At 36.1% G+C, this 20,812-nt stretch overlaps 1 protein-coding gene across 1 annotated transcript in view; it reads left to right on the top strand.

Moving 5' to 3' along the window:
- GPHN (gephyrin) overlaps positions 1 to 20,812 on the top strand; it is a gene marked incomplete at its 5' end in the record, with an annotated part of 348,385 nt that overhangs the window by 189,142 nt on the left and 138,431 nt on the right. The window contains one exon of the mRNA XM_039240741.1: positions 2,574 to 2,616. Coding sequence (XP_039096672.1) covers positions 2,574 to 2,616 — 43 coding nt within the window. The remainder of the gene's footprint in view (positions 1 to 2,573; positions 2,617 to 20,812) is intronic.

Here is a 20,812-nt window from a genome sequence, read left to right as displayed (position 1 = left end):
CTAAAAAGCCAGGGTAAGATTTAAAAAAAAAAAAAAAAGAACCGTAAACTATAAAACTTGGAATAGACCTGTGCTACCTTCCTTCTAGTCCATATATATGAGAACAAGAACAGCCATTGTTTATTGATTTTATTCTTTCAAGTAAATCCCATTACATTGTTAGTTAGGTAAAATCTTCATATTGGGATTATATAAGATCAGGTAAATATTTATGTCTTGATATTAATTTTCTCAGTTTTTAAATATATACTCAAGATCACCAAAATAAAGAAGTTCATGTAATCATTGATTTTAAAGGATTACCCTCAAATCTAGGTCAAATAGCCAATGTAATATAAATGAGAAAACATTGGTTATACTGCTGTTGGCAGTTTGTGAACTGAAATGAATACTCACATTCCAGAAACTGAATTGTTTCTTATCACCCGAATTTCTCCTCCAAAACTGAAATATATAGTTTTGAACTCAGGTGCCACAAAACAAGACTTTGGGTTTCATTATTAAATTCATCCTATGAACAAATTTTTTTTATTTTTTTAAGCCACCTAAGGCAGGAAGAGGGTTTTTTTGTTGTTGTTGCTGTTTTGGTTTGGTTCAACTTTTTGGTAAAGCTAGCTAGTTCTTCACCACCATTTCCATTTAGACCTTATATAAATCTGTTGAAACATTTGATGAGACAATTTGAACTACTCATCTGAACTGCTCTGTTCATTGTAAATCTCTTGTTTCTATCCACACACTAGCTCCACTCTAGATTGGAAGGGCTTAAAGATGAACTCTGGAGGAATAGAGGCTACGACTTAAGAGTAACTATTACTGATCAAAGGAGCTGCTTTCCATTCGCAAACATTGCTTTGCGCTATGGGTTTGGGCTCCTTCTGTTTCTACATCTTGTTGAAGACTTTCTTGACTTCCATTTGACTTCCTTCAACTCTGTTTTTGTCTTTCAACATTATCCCCTTTTTTTTCCTTCTCTCCCAGATTTTTCTCTCACTCTGTTAGCTTTCTCTTGTGTTCTCTGAACTGCTTTTTAAAATGTAGTTTATCTCTTTATTAAGCTTGTCTATTAATTTGTCTTGCTTCTTTTCTCCTTTAAGACTGTAGTGGTATAGTTATACCTATTTTCATTCCGTGGTTTGCAAACTTGCTTCTTTATTTTGCAGCAAGTTCATTAGAGATTCTTACCGTTACTATGAATTTTCAATAAGAAATAACAGAACATTTTGCATTCACATATTGTCCCCTTCTATAAACACATACTTTCTTTTCTCTTGTCTAGACTTACTTCCCCAAACCTCTCTTTTCTTCTTTTTCTTTTTCTCACTCTCTTGTCTTCCTCTCTGTATTTTTGTTTTAAGTAGTCATTAATTAATTTCCTTTCCCATTTGGTCCATAATTGTTTTTCAATAAAACTTCTGAGTAAAAGAATATAAGGATATTATTTTCCAAATTACCTTCTTCATTCTAGTATAGTGTGAAACTAATTAAACAATCTGGGCCAAAAGGGAATAACTTTAACATCTGGAATTATTTTTCCCTTTTTTTCCCTTTTTTTGATGTGTGTGTGTGTGTGTGTGTGTGTGTGTGTGTGTGTTTCTTCTGTGTATGTTTGTGATTTTTTTTATTGTTGTTGTTTCTTTAAACATTAACAATTGTTCTTTTCAGGGAAGGACAACCATAACCCACCCTAAGTTACAACATTTCTTTCATAAGTTGTTTCATTACAGTAGTAGATTGTGTTAAGCAATAGAAATTAATTTGTTGTTTATATATCCATTTGGGGCAAGCTGCTGCGGAGTGGGAAAAAAAGAGGTGTGAGTTAAATACAGTTTCCTCAGATATTAACAAACATTGATGCCATCCAATGTGGCTCTTGAATTCAACACTTTTGTAACATTTAAAAGAATGTTCTACTTTGACCTCAACTATTTGAATCAAACTGTAAGGGTTTCTGATTGATAAACTCTATTCATACCCAAGAATAGATGAGTAAGTAAATAAGTTCAGTTTTATTGATTCCCAAGGCATCTCTCATAGCCAATATTATAATAAAACCAATTATTATAATCAATAAGTAGCAAAAGTCATTGGAATCACACATAAATACTATATATGAGGATTTTTCTCTTTTCCCTTTATCAATGTGTATAACTAAAATTACTACAATGAAATATTTTACTATAACTTTATTACCTGAATTGCATTATTAGTCTAGTCAACAGTTATCACAGTGCCTTGAGATTAGGGTCTGTATTCATACCTGAATATGTTGTAACATTTTTTTCCATATACTAATTTCAATATACATCAATAAAAAATTGCCTTTGGTTTTGCCTCTGTCCCATTTATAATGTTGTACCCCCAATTTTTTTCCAGAAGTCTGCTTTCTTTACAGTAAGAAAAAGACAAAAAATAGGGAACACATGTAATATATTTTAACTACTATGTTATGATATCTGAGATATATTGAGCCTTTGCTCCTAAACCTCAGGAGCTTGCCCATTAACTATACATGCATCTCTGGCTATCTGTGTTTTGAGCCCTAAATTACTGAGTTTATGCTCTCTTTGCAGGTCCAGTCCAGGTGCAGCAGCAAGGAGAACATTCTCAGAGCCAGTAAGTATGTCATCATTTCAGATGGACTACTGAATAAGACTGTGGTTCAACAGGAAGGAGAGCTTAAAAATATTTTGGTGAAAGAATGAAGAAGAGCATTTGGGCGCAGTTTACATAAATGTTAGGGTTTTTACCTCCTAAGAATATTATCAATATATTAATGAATATCTCCCTCATTCCAATTATTTCTGGAAGCTGACAGCAGAATTTTGCTAGCACTTCTAATTAAGGTAGTGATGAGTTCCTCAGTGATTCTATGATGAGAACCCTGTTTAACTGCCCACTGCCGAAAATTATTTGAAAACAGATTAACTGAAAGTAATAATATAAATCCACTAGAAGAATCTAACTTTAAAAAAAGCAAGTGACTCTCAAGAGGAGTTGTAATCATTTTATAAATTCATTCCTGATATATCCTACTTTCACAAGCAGCATGGTTTAGAACATAGTGCCATGAAACAAGGATGAAGAAATCTTAATTTTATTTTTTTTGTTTGATCACTAATAACATTAACTTGGAAGTCATTTAACTTTGTGTTTTACTCATTTTTCTGTCTTATAAAAAGGAACTGTAAATAGCTTTTCCTTACCTGTATCCTTGAAATGATGTAACATTGGAGGTTGTGCCTTTAAAGTTTTGGAATCCTAAGAAAAAAGTACTATATAAATGCTAATAATTTAATATTGTACTCTCTCACTTAAAATTAATGATAATCATCCTGTTTTCTCCCTAATCTTTATCAAGAAATGAAGTACAGGTCGACCATAACTAAATGGATCTGTAGCATACCTACACGACTGAGAATTTTAATAAACAGGATGATTTTCCAGTAGAATATCTATATTATTTAACAGTTACAAAACTAATTGGAGAACTTCACACAGATAAAAATGCATGTTTTATTTAGTGTAAATTTTTCCCATTTCTGTGTTGTGAATCTGTTAACATTAAGCTTGAAACCCTTGATTTGGTAGGCAAGCACACTGCATTTGTTTGCCCAGAACCTTTGTAAAGAGCTGTAAAAAATAAATTCAAGCAGACGTGTTTAACTGGTGTACCACTGTAAGTTTCCACAACGTATGACAGACAAGTGACTCTGAGGGAAGCTCTTCTTTTTTTCTTTTTTTTTTTTAATGTTTTTATTTATTTCTGAAAGAGAGACAGCATGAGCAGGGGAAGGTCAGAGAGAGAGGGAGACACAGAATCTGAAACAGGCTCCAGGCTCTGAGCTAGCTGTCACTACAGAGCCCGATGCGGGGCTCAAATCCATGAACCCTGAGATTATGACTGAGCTGAAGTAAGACACTCAACCGACTGAGCCACCCAGGCTCCCCGGAGGAAGCTCTTTAGTAGAAGAGATGTAACATTCTATAATCCTTTACTAAGACCTAAAGTTGAGAGAAACCGGAGTCAGTGGAGTGATGATATAATATTTACTAAAATAAAACTATACAGATAAATGAACTTTAAAAATGACATTTATGACGATTACCATATAATTTCCATTTATTGTTGACCCTGAGACTATGATGGACCATTGATAGTGATTATAATGGTTAAGAACAAAAATAACTTCTGGGGCGCCTGGGTGGCTTAGTCGGTTGGGCGTCCGACTTTGGCTTAGGTCATGATCTCGCGGTTCGTGGGTTCAAGCCCCATGTCGGGCTCTGTGCTGACTGCCAGCTCAGAGCCTGGAGCCTGTTTCAGAGTCTGTGACTCCCTCTCTCTCTGACTCTCCCCTGCTCACGTTGTCTCTCTCTCTTTCTCTCCTAGAAATAAATAAAACATTTAAAAATTTTTAAAAAAAAGAACAAAAATAATTTCTTACAACAGATTTCTTTGAATCCTCTTATACCTTTATCATGGGTTTTTCTGTTGTTAGAACTGTCTTTCATTTCAGTTATGTTCTTACTGGCTTATAGACTAGTAATCACTTTAGATAGACATCACAGTGGTCCAGGTTTTCCTGATGTCATAGTCATGTACATGGTCTATATAGCCATTTAGATCCATGTAGAGAGCCCATCCAACATTGTAACCTCTCTATAAGTTTAAGATCTTTCCTTTCAACACCACTTTAATAAGTCATAGTTATGCCCATAGCCACACCCCAAACTCTTTCATCATCATGAGCTGTTATACCTCTGAACTTCTTAATTTCGATATCTCATTGCTTAGTCTGCTTTAATCACCCTTAGTTTCATGCTTTGTTCTGTCTCTATTCTTTTGGACTCTTTCCCCCATTGTTTAAATTATCCGTTCCCCTTGTTTTTCTAGAAAACATTTTTTAAGGTTTATTTATTTATTTTGAGAGAGAGAGAGCACAAGAAGGGGAGGTACAGAGAGCTAGGATGAGTGAGAATCTCAAGGGAGAATCCCATACTAATAGCACAGAGCCTGATGATCAATCCCATAGGACTGAGTCCCATGAACCACAAGATCATGACCCTAGCCAAATCAGGAGTCAGACACTTAACCAACTGCACCACCCAGGCACCCCTCTAGAAAACTCTTATTTATCCTTCAAGACTCTGTTCAAGTGTGAGCTCCTCTATGACATGTTCTCTGAGTTCTCTGTAGGCAAGGTAACTGTAATCATTTTTTCATTTATTTACTGAATTGCCTATTCTCGAGGAAAACATTTCCAAAATGTAGTCAAGGTGAAGAAAACCATACAAGTATACCTCAGAGATATTATAGATTTGGTTTCACACTACCACAATAAAGGAAATATCACAAAAAAGCAAGTCAAATGGATTTTTTTTTATTTCCCAGTGCATGTAAAAGTTATGTTCATACTATACCATAGGCTAGTAAATAGGCAGTAGCCTTATATCTAAAAAAAAAATGTATATACCTTAATTTAAAAATATCTTATTGTTAAAAAATCCTAACCATTCTCTGAACTTTCAGTGAGTTGTAATCACTGACCACAGATTACCATAACAAATATAATAATGATGAGGGGCGCCTGGGTGGCTTAGTCGGTTAAGCGTCCGACTTTCGCTTAGGTCATGATCTCACGGTTTGTGGGTTCGAGCCCCGCGTCGGGCTCTGTGCTGACTGCCAGCTCGGAGCCTGGAGCCTGTTTCAGTCTGTGACTCGCTCTCTCTCTGACCCTCCCCTGCTCACGCTGTCTCTCTCTCTCTCTCTCCTAGAAATAAATAAAATATTTTAAAAAAAACAAAACAAATATAATAATGATGAAAAAAGCGTGAAATATTGAGAGAATTACCAAAGTGTAACATAGAGACCTGGAGTGAGCAAATGTTGTTGGAAAAATGGCACCAGTAGACTTGCTTGATGCAGGGTTGCCATATTTTTATCACCCTGCATTTGTTAAAAACCAAAAATAAAACAAAACACAGTATCTGCAAATCATAATAAAGTGAAATACAGTAAAACAAGATATGCCTACAATCAACTTCTTTTTTAGCATATATAGAAATTTGTCAAAACATCATCAATAGATCCTAGTGAAAGGAAAGGAGTTATAACTTAACTTCTAAGATTTAGGACTTGGAATTTGTCTAGAATTATCCAAGAAGGAGTTAACTTTGGTAATGTTTTTCTAAGTAAGAACTTTCCTTTGGCTCCTCAAAAATGTCATCAAAACAACCTGTTGATAATAAACCTGAGTTTATTCTTCCTGTGGTCTTTTAGGGTTCCCAGCACAATTCCAAGTCGATGGGAGTGTCCACACACACACAACACCAAGCACTATTCAGAAACCAACAGAATGTCCGAGACTCCAACTCAATTCTGATACCATCTACTCATAAATAGCATCAGATTCCACAGTTTAAGGATTTAGTCCTACAAGACTGCCTTCCATATTCCACTTCAGGTGCCATTTTCAAGCCCCAGGCTGTTACCTGTGCTTCTGACCAACCAGCTACAGGTTAGAAGTTCTAGTGACCTCCTCCTTAGGTTCCATTAATTTTCTAGAGTGGCTGGCAGAACTCAGGGGAACACTTACTTTCATTTACCAGTTTATTTAAAGATATGATAAAGGATACAAATCAATAACCAGATAAAGAGAAACATAGGGCAAGGTCCAGAAAAAAGGAGCTTCTGTTCTTGTGGAGCGTGGGGCCTGGCTCCATGGACATGGAAGCATTCCAGCTTCCCAGGACAGAAGCTCTCTGTAAAAGAAGGCCCAAAAAGTTCTTCTTCTTGGGTTTTTTCAAGACTTTATTACACAGTCATTATTGACTCATTCATTGGCCAGAGGTTGAACATCAGAGGTTAGGGGAGTGGGACTGAAAGTTCCAACCCGTTACTTTTTGCACTGCACTGTCCACACAGAGCCTGATGCAGGGCTCAAAATCACAAACCATGAGATCAGGACCTGAGCCAAATCAAGAGTCGAATTCTCAACCAACTAAGCCGCCCAGGTGCACCTGAAACTTCCAACCCTTTAATCACATGAAAAATCATATGGTCCTCCTGGAAACCAGCCCCCCTGCCTTAGGGTGGGGTCCAAAAGTCACCATGATTAGTAATAAGATACTCATTTCGTCTTAAGGCTCTGAGGTATTCTCAGATATATTTAAGAATATATATATTTAACAAATAAATATATATATTTAAGAATATATATATTTAACAAATAAATATATATATTTAAGAATATGTATTTAATAAATAAATATGTATTTAAGAACATTCTTAAATATATCTGAAATATATTTTGGTCTTATGAATGAATGTATATTTCTTAAAAATGTTATGTCACATATGATATGGGAGAATACCACTTCAACAAAGTCATAGTCTCAACTAATACTTTCTCAGAAAGGAAAGGGCAAACTCAGGATACTTAGGAGACTTTTGAAGTTTTATTTAAAGCAGATCTTTTAATGTAGAGCTTAATTAAAATTAAATAGGGATCGTTATATAATCATCCCAAAATCATGGACATAGCAAGGCAAGGGATTCTGAGATTCTTGGTATGTAAATTCTTTTGATACTTTTTTTTTTTTTAGTTTATTTATTTTGAGAGAGAGAGAGAGCATAACTGGGGAAAGAGCAGAGAGGGAGGGAGAAAGAATCAAAAGCAGGATATTTAAGTTTCTAGAATAAGTAATGAAGTTATTTACAACTTTTGTCTTTTAGAGGAGAGTTTCCTGGAGTCATGAAGTTATGTTAATAAAGACAATGGAATAGTACTGTCATGCTAATAAAGACAGCAAGTTGTGTACTTATAGATGATTTCAGGTATCAAGATTCTCCTTGGGGTCACTCTTCAGCCTGATGTCTAAGGGTGTGATCAGTCAGTCAATTCAGACCTTCACTAAGAAATCACAATAGTAATCAACTGTCTAGAGAAGGTTGCTTCAGTATTCATAGGTGCCAAGTTCTCTTGTATTGGTTTTTGTTATTGGGTGATCATTTTTTTAACCATTTGATGAAACAGCAACTATATAGCAGCACTTAGGACTGGGGAGATCACATATCTGAACCTGCTACACAAATGTGAGAATTATGATCAGAGTTTAGTCCTTTTTCTCAGCCAGGAGGTAAAAAATTAAGCCACAGCAATCATACACCCAACAAAGTAGACAACCTAGAATATATGAAAAAATTCTTAGAAATAACCAGTCTTTGAATCATGAAATAGAAAATCTGAACAGACTAATTACTAGTGAAGAGATTGAATCAGTAATCAAAATCTCCCAACAAAGAAAAGGCAGGACCAGATGGCTTCACTGGTGAATTTTACCAAACCTTTAAAGTAGAATTATCACCAATCTTCTCAAACTCCTACAAAAAAATTTAGAGAAGAGAACACTCCCGAACGCATTTTACAAGGCCAGCATAACTCTAATACCAAAGTCAGGTAAAGACAAAACAAGAAAACTACAGGCTTGATGAATATAGAATCAGAAATTCTCAATAAAATACTAGCAAACTGAATTCAGCAGCATATTAAAAGAATCATTCACAGGACACTCGGGTGGCTGTCAGTTGTCCGTCTTGGTTTTGGCTTGGGTCATGGTTTTAAGAGTTTTGGTTCATGAGTTCCAGCCCCAAATCGGGCTCTGTTCTGGCTGTTTGGACCCTGTGGATTCTCTCTCCTTCTCTCTCTTCCATTCCCCCACTTGTGCTATCCCTCTCTTTCTCTTTAAGTAAAGAAACTTAAAAAAAAAAAAAAAAAGAATTATTCACTGTGATCAAATGGGATTTAACCCTGGAATGCAAGAATGATTCAATACACACAAATAAATAATGTGATACATTAATAGAATGAAAGAAAAAACACAATCATCTCAGGAGACACAGAAAAAGTATTTGACAAAATTCAACATCCATTCATGATAACCTCAACCTAATAAAGGTCATACATGACAGGCCCACAGCTAACATCATGCTCAGTGGTAAAATGTTGAAAATTTTTCCTCTAAGATCAGGAACAAGACAAGGGTCTTACCACCCTTATTCAGCATAGTACTGGAAGTCCTAAAGAGAGCAGTCAGGCAAAAGAAATAGAAGACTGGGGCGCCTGGGTGGCTTAGTCGGTTAAGCATCCGACTTTAGCTTAGGTCATGATCTCGCAGTTCGTGGGTTCGAGCCCCGCGTCGGGCTCTGTGCTGACTGCCAGCTCAGAGCCTGGAGCCTCTTTCAGCCTGTGACTCCCTCTCTCTCTGACCCTCCCCTGCTCACGCTGTCTCTCTCTCTCTCCTAAAAAAAATAAATAAAACATTAAAAAAAAAATTAAAAAAAAAAAAAAGAAATAGAAGACATCAGAATTAGAGAAGAAGTAAAACTGTCTCTATATGCAGATGACATGATTTTATCTATAGAAAATCCTAAAGACTCCACCAAAACCTGTTAGAACTAATCAGTGAATTCAGTAAAGTTGTAAGATAAAAAATTAACTTACAAAAATCAGTGGCATTTCTATACAATAACACTGAAATTATCTGAAAAACAAATAAAGAAAATAGTTTCATTTATGCTAGCATCCAAAACAATAAAATACTTAGGATACATTGATGAAAGACACTGAAGAAGATACAAATAAATAGAAAGTATCCCATGGTCATAGATTGGAAGAACTAATATTATTAAAATGCCCATACTACCCATAACAATCTGTAGATTCAGTGCAATCCCTATCAAGGTTCCAACAGCATTTTTTATACAGTAGAAAACAAAATATCCTAAAATTTATGTGGAATCACAAAAGACCCCAAATAGCCAAATCTACCCTGAGAAAGAAGAACAAAGAAGGGGGCATCACTTCCAGATTCTAAGCTGTATTATAAAGCTATAGACAAAACTGTAATTTCTCTTTGGAAACTTTATTCTCTTTGTGTGTTAAAACCATAAGTAGATAGATAGAATCAGTCTTAGGGCTCACTCCATCTTTAGAGCACAACAAAAGGTTATCTGCATATTGAATAAAAGTACAATCCCAAGGAAGTATAATCCTTTAGGTCCTGTTTGAAGATTTGTGAAAAGTAGGAATCCAGTTGTCCAGGATAGATATGGATTCATTACAAGGAAGTGGAACCAAAAAAATCTGGGTGACTACCAAAGAAAAATGTGTACAAAACCAGTTTGATTGTATGCTTTAACTAGTTTACAAATAAATAATAGCTGACTATTAAAGCAATGAATAATTAAGGATGCAAACAGCAATATTAAGAATAGGGCAATATACATGGTTGACATGGTTAAAAGAAGCCTTAAACTAGGAGGCAGGGAGTGGCGCACAGGATGGGGAAAAACAATGAAAATAAAGAACCAAAGAATGCATATTAGAGCATGGTAGTCATCTTGTTTCATGGATCATGGGTAGAAGCTCTCTACATCTCATGTGGTCACAGGTCTTGGGTAGAAAATGTCTCTTTCAGAGGACTATCTGCCTCTAGAGGGTTCCTAAAAAGACCCCAGCTTTTCCACAAATCAAGAATGGATTATTTCTCTTTGAGACATGAATACAAAAATCAAACCTTTGGAGTTGCATTGCTGTGCTCATTGCTGGCAGTGCCTTATAAGAGCCTCCAGTGGGGTACCAGAGCTGTCTTTCTCTCATGTCCCTTCCAAAAGACCATGTCTCTGGGTTTTAGGTCATGCAAGGATTGTTTAGAGGAGTATTAAGGAAAGAGCTCATACCTGTTTATGAGACTTGGTGGACAGCAAGAATAATACCATGTAATAGTTAGCTCTATCTGCTTCTCAATGTGGAATTTAGAATCAAAGGTGATCTTCCTAGATGTATGGCCTATTACTAATTCATGTGGGGGAGTTCATGAACCCCAGAAAGACTTGATCTCATTGGCATTAAAGATAATACCTTAGACCATGGAAGTTCAAAAGTCTTCTCTCTACCTTTCCTGAAGATTGGGGATGAGACTGACAATAACATTTTTTAGTAAGTGGCAAGGCTTTACAAAACTCTTTAGTAATAGGCCCGGTAAAATGGATGCCTCCATTACTAGAGAGATCATGGAGCCTGTGACCCCACGCTGGGAACACAAAATTAATAAAATTTTTCTACTGTTAGAGTTGTAGTGCACATGTTGTGCCCGAATCGCGAGTCCCAGAGACCTCCAAGGAGCCGGCACCGATCCAAGTACAAAAGGGTCTTTATTACAAGCTCGAGCAGGGGCTCACCAGCCTGCCGGTGTCATGGCAGCAAGGTGAAGCCAAGAACAATAGTGAATAGGGTTTTTAAGGAGTAAGGGATGGGGGTGTTACAGTACATGTAGCATCATCACATAAGCACCAATTACAATTATAGCTTTGACCTTTCAGTTTCTGTGTGGTGTTCATTACTTTTGGTTGGACCCAATCATTATTTTTGAGAATCCTTTGAAAATGACCAATTGTGAGATGAGTTCAAAGGGCCCACGTGGGGTTCAGACAAGCAGTGAGAAATTGGCTAGTTTGTATCTGAAGTTCCCAGCCTTGACTCAGACCATAGGAATGTTTCTTTTTACTTTTTGATTAGCTGAACTGAGGGCGGTCTGAGGATGGCTTTAGCCTTGAACAGTCTGAGGCTTTTCCTGGGACTGGGACTGGGGCTACGTGCAGCCCGAGGTTTCTCTTAATGGAGGCCTTAATTTTTGGCTCTTCACACAGTCAAGGAAAGACTTCAAACATTCCAAAAATAAGCAAAGAATGACCAAGGCATATTCAAAACCCACTATAGAGAGTAGTGTTATATAATCCATTTGGAGGTGTTTAAGGGGAGCCTGAGGTTTGGGCTTTTGTCTATGTTCCACCTTTAGTTTTACCAGGATTATGCTGGTGGCAAATGAATTATAGTAAAGCTTTCCCATGGATATTAATGATGTACATTGGCATATTCTTTCTCTGGTGTGTAATTTCATGTAAGATTTTTACAAGATTCCATTTGAGGTCTTTCAGTGCTGCTAAATAGCCAACAGTCAATTTACATTGAGAATTCTCCTAGTACCTTTTTCTGATTCCAGAGCTGGCTTTTAAACCAAACACTTGGTCCCTTGGAGTATTCTACAGTCTATAATCTTAATGACAGCTGTCTGTCTGTCATGATTAACAATCAAAGCATTTTCTTTAGTCTCTATATTATCTCCTTTTGTTTGAGCTCCTATTTTGTAATAGCTCCTTCCTCAAGAAGCATCAGATCATTTAGAAGTTCTATAATTTGCTAACCATTCTTAATTAGGATTCCTGCTGAGGTCAAAAACCCCGCCTTATTCCCAAAGCATTTCAAAATCATGGAATAACCCAAAAGCATATCTACTATTAGTGCATATATTAACCCTGTTATTTTAGGTAATGGAAATCTCCACTGTGCTCACAAGACTCCTACAATCTGGGCAGATTTGCTCCTGGCAAAGGATCATTCATATTCTAGGGATGAAGTTTTATGACAATTAGGTAGGAAGTTACTGAAGTGCTCATTTTAACTCACAAAAGCCCTATTCATGTTTGGCACCCAAGGAAGAGGTTCAGTTTCTGAAAACTTGTTTAAGTCTTATTTTGGCCTGGCAGTTTCAGAAAAGTTGAGAACTTACTGCAGTAAGTCAGAGAAACTCAGGAATACTTTCAATTATCTCTTAGTTACTGTCAAGGGAAACTTCATTAAAATCTTTACTCTATCAGGAGTAGGAAATTTACTTCCTTGAAACAAAGCATATTTTAGGTACTGACCTTATAGACAAAATTGTAATTTCTCTTTGGAAACTTTATTCTTTATTCTTTTACTAACTTAAAACCATTAGTAGATAGATGGACTCAGTCTTAGGGCTCACTCCATCTTTAGAGCACAACAAAAAGTTATCCGCATATCGAATAAAAGTACAATCCCAGAGAAGTATAATCCTTTAGGTCCTGTTTGAAGATTTGTGAAGGTAGGAGAGTGTTTCAGGAAACACTTAGAACTTAGTACAGGTGTATTTTTAATTTTCTTAGGAAAAGGCAAACAAATACTATTTTGACCTAAGCGGCCATTAAAGAAAACAGAGCATAAACCTACAATATCAAATATGCAGCCTCAGGAGGCAGTGAAGATAAAAGAGGTTTGGGGATTGGTACTATATGAAAAGGGGAAATGACTGCTTTATTATAGGCCTGATGTAGTAAACAAATCCGTATCTCTACCCTCTGGGCTTTTTGATTGGGAGGATAGAAGTGTTACAAGAATAAATACAAAATGTGTTGAATCTTTTCTCTGTTTACTTTCATCTACCAATTTTAGTGCTTGCTTTTTTAGATCTGGGCTTAAGAGAGTATTTTGTACTTTGGAATAGAGGTTTAGATGCTGGTTTGAATCTTAACATACATGTTCAGCCCCAGTAATCCTCCCTATATTAGCTGAATTTTTGCCCACAAAGTGAAAAAGTTCTGGCATTTTCTTGAGATTTTCAATTTGGGGTTGATTTCGACACAAAGGTACTGGCAAATCAATATCCAAATTAGCTATAATCTCATACAAAAGGAGGAGTACTTGGGGCACCTGGGTGGCTCAGTAGGTAAGCATCCAACTTTAGCTCAGTTCATAATCTTGCAGTTCACAACTGCAGGCCCCACATCAAGCTCTGTGCTGACAGCTCAAAGCCTGGAGCCTGCTTCAGATTCTGTCTCCATCTCTTCCCATGCCTCTCTTGTGTGCGCTCTCTCTCTCTCTCTCTCTCTTTCTCTTTGTCTCTCCATCTCTCTCTCTCAAAAATAAATAACCATTTTTAAAAAAAAATACATAGGGGAGGGGCGCCTGGGTGGCTTAGTCGGTTAAGCGTCCGACTTTCGCTTAGGTCACGATCTCGTGGTTCGTGGGTTCAAGCCCCGCGTCGGGCTCTGTGCTGACTGCCAGCTCAGAGCCTGGAGCCTGTTTCAAAGTCTGTGACTCCCTCTCTCTCTGACCCTCCCCTGCTCACGCTGTCTCTCTCTCTCTCTCTCCTAGAAATAAATAAAACATTAAAAAAAAAATACATAGGGGAGTCCTAAGGAATTTTAAGAAGGAGACTATCAGAAGAATATTTAATATAGCAATTTCATTTATATGAAATTCACTCCTATCAAGTTAACAGGTATGATATCACAGAGGGAAGAATATTCCCCTGTTAAATATCTAAGGTGCGTAGTTGTGTGTGGAACTATCAGAGGATTATTAGAGATGCTCACCAGTAAGTAGATTTTTACTTCAACAGAGAGATTGTGTAACAGTGATAAAGTTTAAGATTGATACTGTATGCCTGTATCAACAAGAAAAAATTTTGTAAAGTTGTCCTTGAGTACTGAGAGAAATTTGTCACTGAAAATTTAAGGGTAGAACAAAAAACTGGGCACTTGATTCTCCCTTAGAGTACCAACTTACTTCATTTTTTGCCCTTTAGTTTCTTAACTAAGATAAAATAGTTCTTTTTTCAATGTCCTTTTTATATATAGTATCTATAAATACCTTTATCAAAAGATTCCTCCTTTCAGGATTACTGATCCTGATAGGGGCATCTACTTGTTCTATCTGTAAGGCCATCAATTAATTGAGTTTTTTGTCGTTGTTGCTCTAAGACTCAAAATACTCAGCAAGATGCTAGAAGTCTGGCAACAGTATTATTTTCCATATTAGGTTTTGCTTACGTACAAAATCCTCTATTTCTGTCTTAAGGCAATTTTCCCCAAAAAACTAGGAGAGAGTTAGGAGTCACATCTACTTTAAGGTCTACTCCTGAGTGCTACCTAACAGTGTTAAAGAGCCTCTCCCTGAAATCTCCAATGTTCTCATCCTTTATTTGCCTGTAAGACTGAATCAGAGCCCAAACTACTTTCACAGGAAAGACTTTGTAAATAACCTTCAAAAGACCTTTACCAACTTCTATAACTTTTCTAAACTCCTCTGGTTTCTTATGCAACTCAGGTTCTTCCTTTTCTACCCTTCCCATGGAATTTTTTGCATCCCAAGCTTCAACTATAAATGAACTAATTGTTATAGATCTGTAAGCTTGGATTATATATTCTTAAAATTATTATTTCTCTGCAAATTTCATTCTGTCCTTTCTAGGCTTTGGAAAATCATTGATAACTCTCAGCTCAGAGGAAGAACAGGGCTTAAAATCAACCCTAGGGGACATTTTTCTGTTCTGAAGGAAGTTCAAAGGTAATTGAACTTGGGAAGTTCTGGCCAGCCAAAAGGGAAGGGGAGCGGAACAGAGGGAGAAATGGAACAGAGGGGAATGGTGGAGCATAGGATGAAGAAAGAGAAATAGTATGATAAAATCCATTAAGTTCAAGATGTGATTTTGGAGAATCTAAAAAAGACATTATTTAATGTTTATCACACTTTTATTTTACCCTGGCCAAGGAATGTCTTGGAGGCAGTTTTGAAATCTTAATTTCTTTTGAATATTTCCTCATATAATACAAGAAAATCCAGCCCGTTGGATGTTTGGGATTTTGTTCCTTTTTGTTGTTGTTGTTCAGTAGCACCTCTCAAACAATTTTTTTTTCCAAATGTTTATTTAAATTCTAATTAGTCAACATATAGTGTAATATTGGTTTCAGGAGTAGAATTTAGTGATTCATCACTTACACCCAGTGCTCATTGTAACAAGTGCCCTCCTTAATAGCCATCACCTATTTAGCCCATTCCCTACCCACATCCCTCCATCAACCCTCAGTTTGTTCTCTATCATTTAGAGTCTCTTCTGGTTTGCTTTCCTCTCTTTTTTTCTATTTCCCATATGTTCATCTGTTTTGTTTCCTAAATTCCAGATATGAGTGAAATCATACAGTATTTGTCTTTCTCTGACTGACTTATTTTACTTAGCATAATACACTCTGGCTCCATCCACATCATTACAAATGGCAAAATTTCATTCCTTTTCAAACAGTTTTGTCTAAGTTGAAAGTTTGCCAAAGTGGCCACTGTAATTCAAAACTATCCTTGGTGAAACTAAAGATAGTACAAAAATTTCAGTTATAACATAAATACATGTAAGAAGTAAGAGTCTGGCCTGGAAGAGACATAGATTTAGATTTAGACTAAGACAAACTTGAGAACCTGTGAATAGTCCAGCCAAGAGTATTGCTTGGGCACCTCATGTGTCAGGCTTCTAAAACCTGGTGGCCTGGCTGTCCCACTACAAACTGACATATTTATAGTTTCAGAATATGTCAAGATTTGATGGAGACCTTCTCCAATAGCCAGACTGTCACTAACAAAACTAGAACATGGAAAATTCTCAGATGTTGATGAGTGACCCCGGGCAAAATTTATCCAAAGTTCATCACTTTGAGAAGAAACCTGAGCCTCTCAATTCCCAAGCCAATGTGAAAAATAGACTTACTGGAACATATCCCCATCTTTTGCCACATGAGTTGTCCCATTATAGAGGTATAGCAACAAAAATAAATATTTTTTTAAATGACTAGAATAGACAGATAGTAATATAATAAGACACATTTCCACCGAGGATAAAAGCTTTTTTATATATCTGATCTGATTATCAAAGAAGTCCTAAAAAAGCTCTTATTCCTAGGAGACAAAATAAACTTAGCCATTAGAGCACTGAAAGAAAAATTCAAACTAATGTGAAACTTCCTTAATTCAAACTAATGTGAGACTTCCTTATCTCATTGTAGTAATTGGAGACACTCTCATTCCCTAAAGCTGGAGGCTCAGAGGAGCTTGCTGTTATAAAATCAAGAGTCTTGGGCTTTGTTAAGAGGGAGGTCAGTCTTGACTGGGTCTCTCTGTGGCTTCTATGATTGTTGAATGCTGGCTCCCCACAAACAAGAAGTTTCTCCATAGTAAAGGAGAGCACCGTTAGTAGCATTTTAGTGTGAGTTCAATTTTGAGGTATTTTAGGATATTTTGAAATTAGGTTTAAGTTGAGTTATTCATTGTGGCAGTTTGATTAGAATTGGGTAAAATCATAATAAAATAGTTTAGGATTGGTGGACATAGCAAAGTAAAGATTTTGTGTGTATATGGTGATTTTTTTTTTAATTTTGATCATATTCTGCAGAACAACATTTGCTTTTAAACAGAATTAATTAAAACCTCAGCAAAGCTCAAGTTGAACAAAGAGCCAGTGTTAACTCCAGGAAATCCTGCAGGGATCCACAGGAATAAAGACAACATGTTAAAATTGCAATTTGAACATATTGATTTTTGGTGTATTAGCTCATTTAACTACAATCTTCAGGTGTCCACATGCATACCCAGAAAGTGGAAAAGGCTTGTGTTAACCACAACCTAAACAAATACACAGAGATAAGGAGTGATATTTTTCATTCCAAATCTGAAATGACTAAGCCAATTCATTTCATTTTGTTCTTACTCAAATTCCACTGGAGTCAGATATGAAGTATCATCTTCTCTTCATGAATGAAGTCTTCATGTTTCAGATGCTATCTAAACTGTCGTAGGAATACAGGGTACGTAATTTCTCTAATTAATAGGTTTCTTTAGTTTCTGGAACATCAAATGAATTACCATGGTTTCCTAAGTCCAAAGAGAGCCAGTCATCATTGTCATCATTGTCCTTTCTTTCAATCATTTTTTTTAATTAAGGTGAAATTCACATTAAATAAAATAAAGCTTTTTTTTTTTTTTTGAAACAGAGAGAGAGAAGGGGAGGAACAGAAGGAGAAAGACAATCTTAAGCAGGCTCCATACTCAGCACAGAGCCCAACGTGGGGCTCAATCTCATGACCTGAGCAGAATCGAGTTGGACATTTAACCAACTGAGCCACCCAGGGTCCCCCAAAATAAAGCATTTCAAAGTAAACAATTCAGTAGTATTTAGTATATTTATAATGTTGTATAACCCCCACCTCTATCTAGTTCCAAAACCTTTTCATCAACCTAAAAGGAAACCCCATACCCATTAAGCAGTTACTGTCTACTCCCTTCTGCCTCCAGCCCCTGGCAACTAGCAATCTGCTTTTTTCTCGGAAGATTTGTCTATTATGGATGTTTTATATAAAAGGAATCATACAATTCCATATAAATATGTGATCATTTTGTCTAGCTTCTTTTGCTTAGCTTAATGTTTTTGAGGTTCATCTATGCTGTAGCATGTACCAGTATTTCATTCCTTCTTATGGCTGCATAAAATTCCATTGTGTATTTATACCACATTTTGTTTATGCATCTGTCAGTTGATAAACATTTGAATGTTTTACCTTTGGCTTTTGTGAATAATGCTGCTTTGAACATGCCTGCACATGTATTTGTTAAAGTACCTGTTTTCAATTCTATTTGGTATATACCTAGAAGGTGGAATTGCTGGTCAGATGGTAATTCTGTTTAACATTCTGAGGAACTGCCAAACTATTTTCTACAATAGCTAAACCATTCTACATTCTCAACAGCAGTATCCAAGGATCCCAATTTTTCTATATCCTTGCCAAAACTTGTTACTTTATTTTTTTACAACCATTCTAGTAGGAGGGAAGCAGTATCTCATTGTGATTTTGATTTGCATTTCCCTAATGAGTAATGATGTGGAGCATCTTTTCATATACTTGTTTGCCATCTGTATATCTTTGGAGAAATGCCTATTCGAGTTCTTTACCCAGTTTTTAATTGATTGGTTTGTCTTTTTGCTGTTGATTATAAAAGTTCTTCATGCATTCTGGGCACTAGACCCTCATCAGATATATTATTTAAAAATATTTTCTCCCATTCTCTAGGTTGTCTTTTGATAATGTCCTTTGCACAAAAGTTTTTAATTTTGATGAAGTTCAATTTATCTAAGTTTTCTTTTGTTGCCCATGCTTTTGATATCTTATCTAAGAAATCATTGTCAAATCCAAGGTCATGATGCTTTACTCCTATGTTTTCTTTTAATATAGTTGTAGCTATTATATTTATATACAACTATACTTAATATAGTTGTAGGTGTATTATATGTAGTCATTGATTCATTTAATTTTTGTACATAGTTTGAAGTAGGAATCCAACTTCATTCTTTTGCATGTAGATAATCCAGTTGTCCCAGTGCCATTTTGAAGACACTATTCTTTACCCTATTGAATCATCTTGGCACCCTTGTCAAAACTCAATTTATAGATATATTGATTTATTTCTCGACTCTCAATTCTATTCCATTGATCTATAGTTCTGTCCTTATGCTGGTATTACACAGTTTTGATTACTATAGCTTTGTAGTAAGTTTTGAAATTGGGAATTGAAAGTCCTCCAACTTTGTTCTTCTTTTTTAAATTGTTTTAACTCATATGTTTAACATATGAGTTTGAGGATTGAAGTTTCTGTTTCTGAAAAGAAAAAAGAAAAGGAAAGAAAAAAGCCATCAGGATTTTGATAGGTATATCTGTGAATCTGTAGATTGCTTTGGGTAGTATTGCCATTTTATATGAAGTCTTCTGATCTGTCTCCCTTTACATCTCAGGTATTTGTACATTTTCATAATGAGGTAGGCTATGACATTAAGTATCTGGTGGAGATTCCACTCCCAATCACAAAGTAATCTGTATATTTCATATCTGAAGGAATTTTTTTTAATTTTCTAAGTTTATTTATTTTGAGAGAGAGAGAGAACATGAGCAGGGGAAGGGTAGAGAGAGAGGAGTGAGAGAATCCCTTGTGGGATTTGATATGGGGTTTGAACTCACAAACTGCGAGATCATGACCTGAGCCAAAATTAAGAGTCAGATGCTTAACTGACTGAGCCACCCAGGTACCCATGGAAGGATTTTTATTACACAAATATCTTTTGCATTTTCTTGCCTCAGAAGTGAAACCAACATATTAGCATCAAACTTAGAATTACTGTGATCTATGGTGCCAGACACCAGGTGCTCCTTACCCTACAGTGCCCCCTCCTCCCACATCTCCAACCACACCTCAGGGCCAGGCCTCTTGCCAGTCCTGAAACAGGTCAGTCCCCCAAAGCCCACAGTAAAGGCTGGGACCCTGTGTCCACAGCATGCCTCACTCCATGGGAAAGGCCTCTGTACCACAGCAGTATGCAAGCAACCTCCAATGCAAGGGTTTGAGGATGAGAGTTTTAAAAGGTCTTGTTATGTCAGCTATCTTGGATGCTATTTAAGAGTTAATGGATCTTTTAGGAAGTTCCTAGAATGAATACTAAAGTATTTGCAAATTTTATCTTCTCTGGTAAGAGTTTTCTGGATTAATGAAGCTGTGTTGATGAAGACCTAGAATAGTAAAGTCATGTCAATTCTGACTCTAATATAATAGACAACAGTAGTTATCTAGGCACAAATATCCCTACAATACAAAATAATTTATCGGTGCACCCTAACTAGGTGCCTGAAAGAAAGCATCCTTTTTCATTTAACTATGTATAAAATTGTAGCTAATTTCTGAAGATTCTTATTTGAATGAAATATAAGTAAAATATAGGCTCCAGGTTTTGGGTTATATAAAAACAGAACTGACTTTCTCCTTTGAATGAATTAAGAAAATTTACTACTTCAGCAGCAAGAAACTAGATTAATGATTCAGTTGAGACACTTCTAAAGTAAGGGATTTCCCATGACTTGATTTCAAAACTGACTCAGCAATTCTTTCCTTTTCAAATAACTCTTTTCCAGATTGTTTTGCCAGTTCTCAAAGACTAGCACATTTATCCTAGGTTTGTAATAGACTTCTAATTTTAAAATAATTTTATCTTAAGGACATGTTTATCTGAAGACATTGCTATTTTATTGGAGACACTCATTATGTAATGTAACAGGGTTCAATGGGATACAGATGGGATGAATATC

The sequence above is a fragment of the Hyaena hyaena genome, unplaced genomic scaffold (assembly GCF_003009895.1).
Source record: "Hyaena hyaena isolate Hyena2069 unplaced genomic scaffold, ASM300989v1 scaffold_179, whole genome shotgun sequence".
In the NCBI taxonomy this organism is placed as follows: Eukaryota; Metazoa; Chordata; class Mammalia; order Carnivora; family Hyaenidae; genus Hyaena; species Hyaena hyaena.
This window is presented reverse-complemented; position numbering and strand designations above follow the sequence as displayed.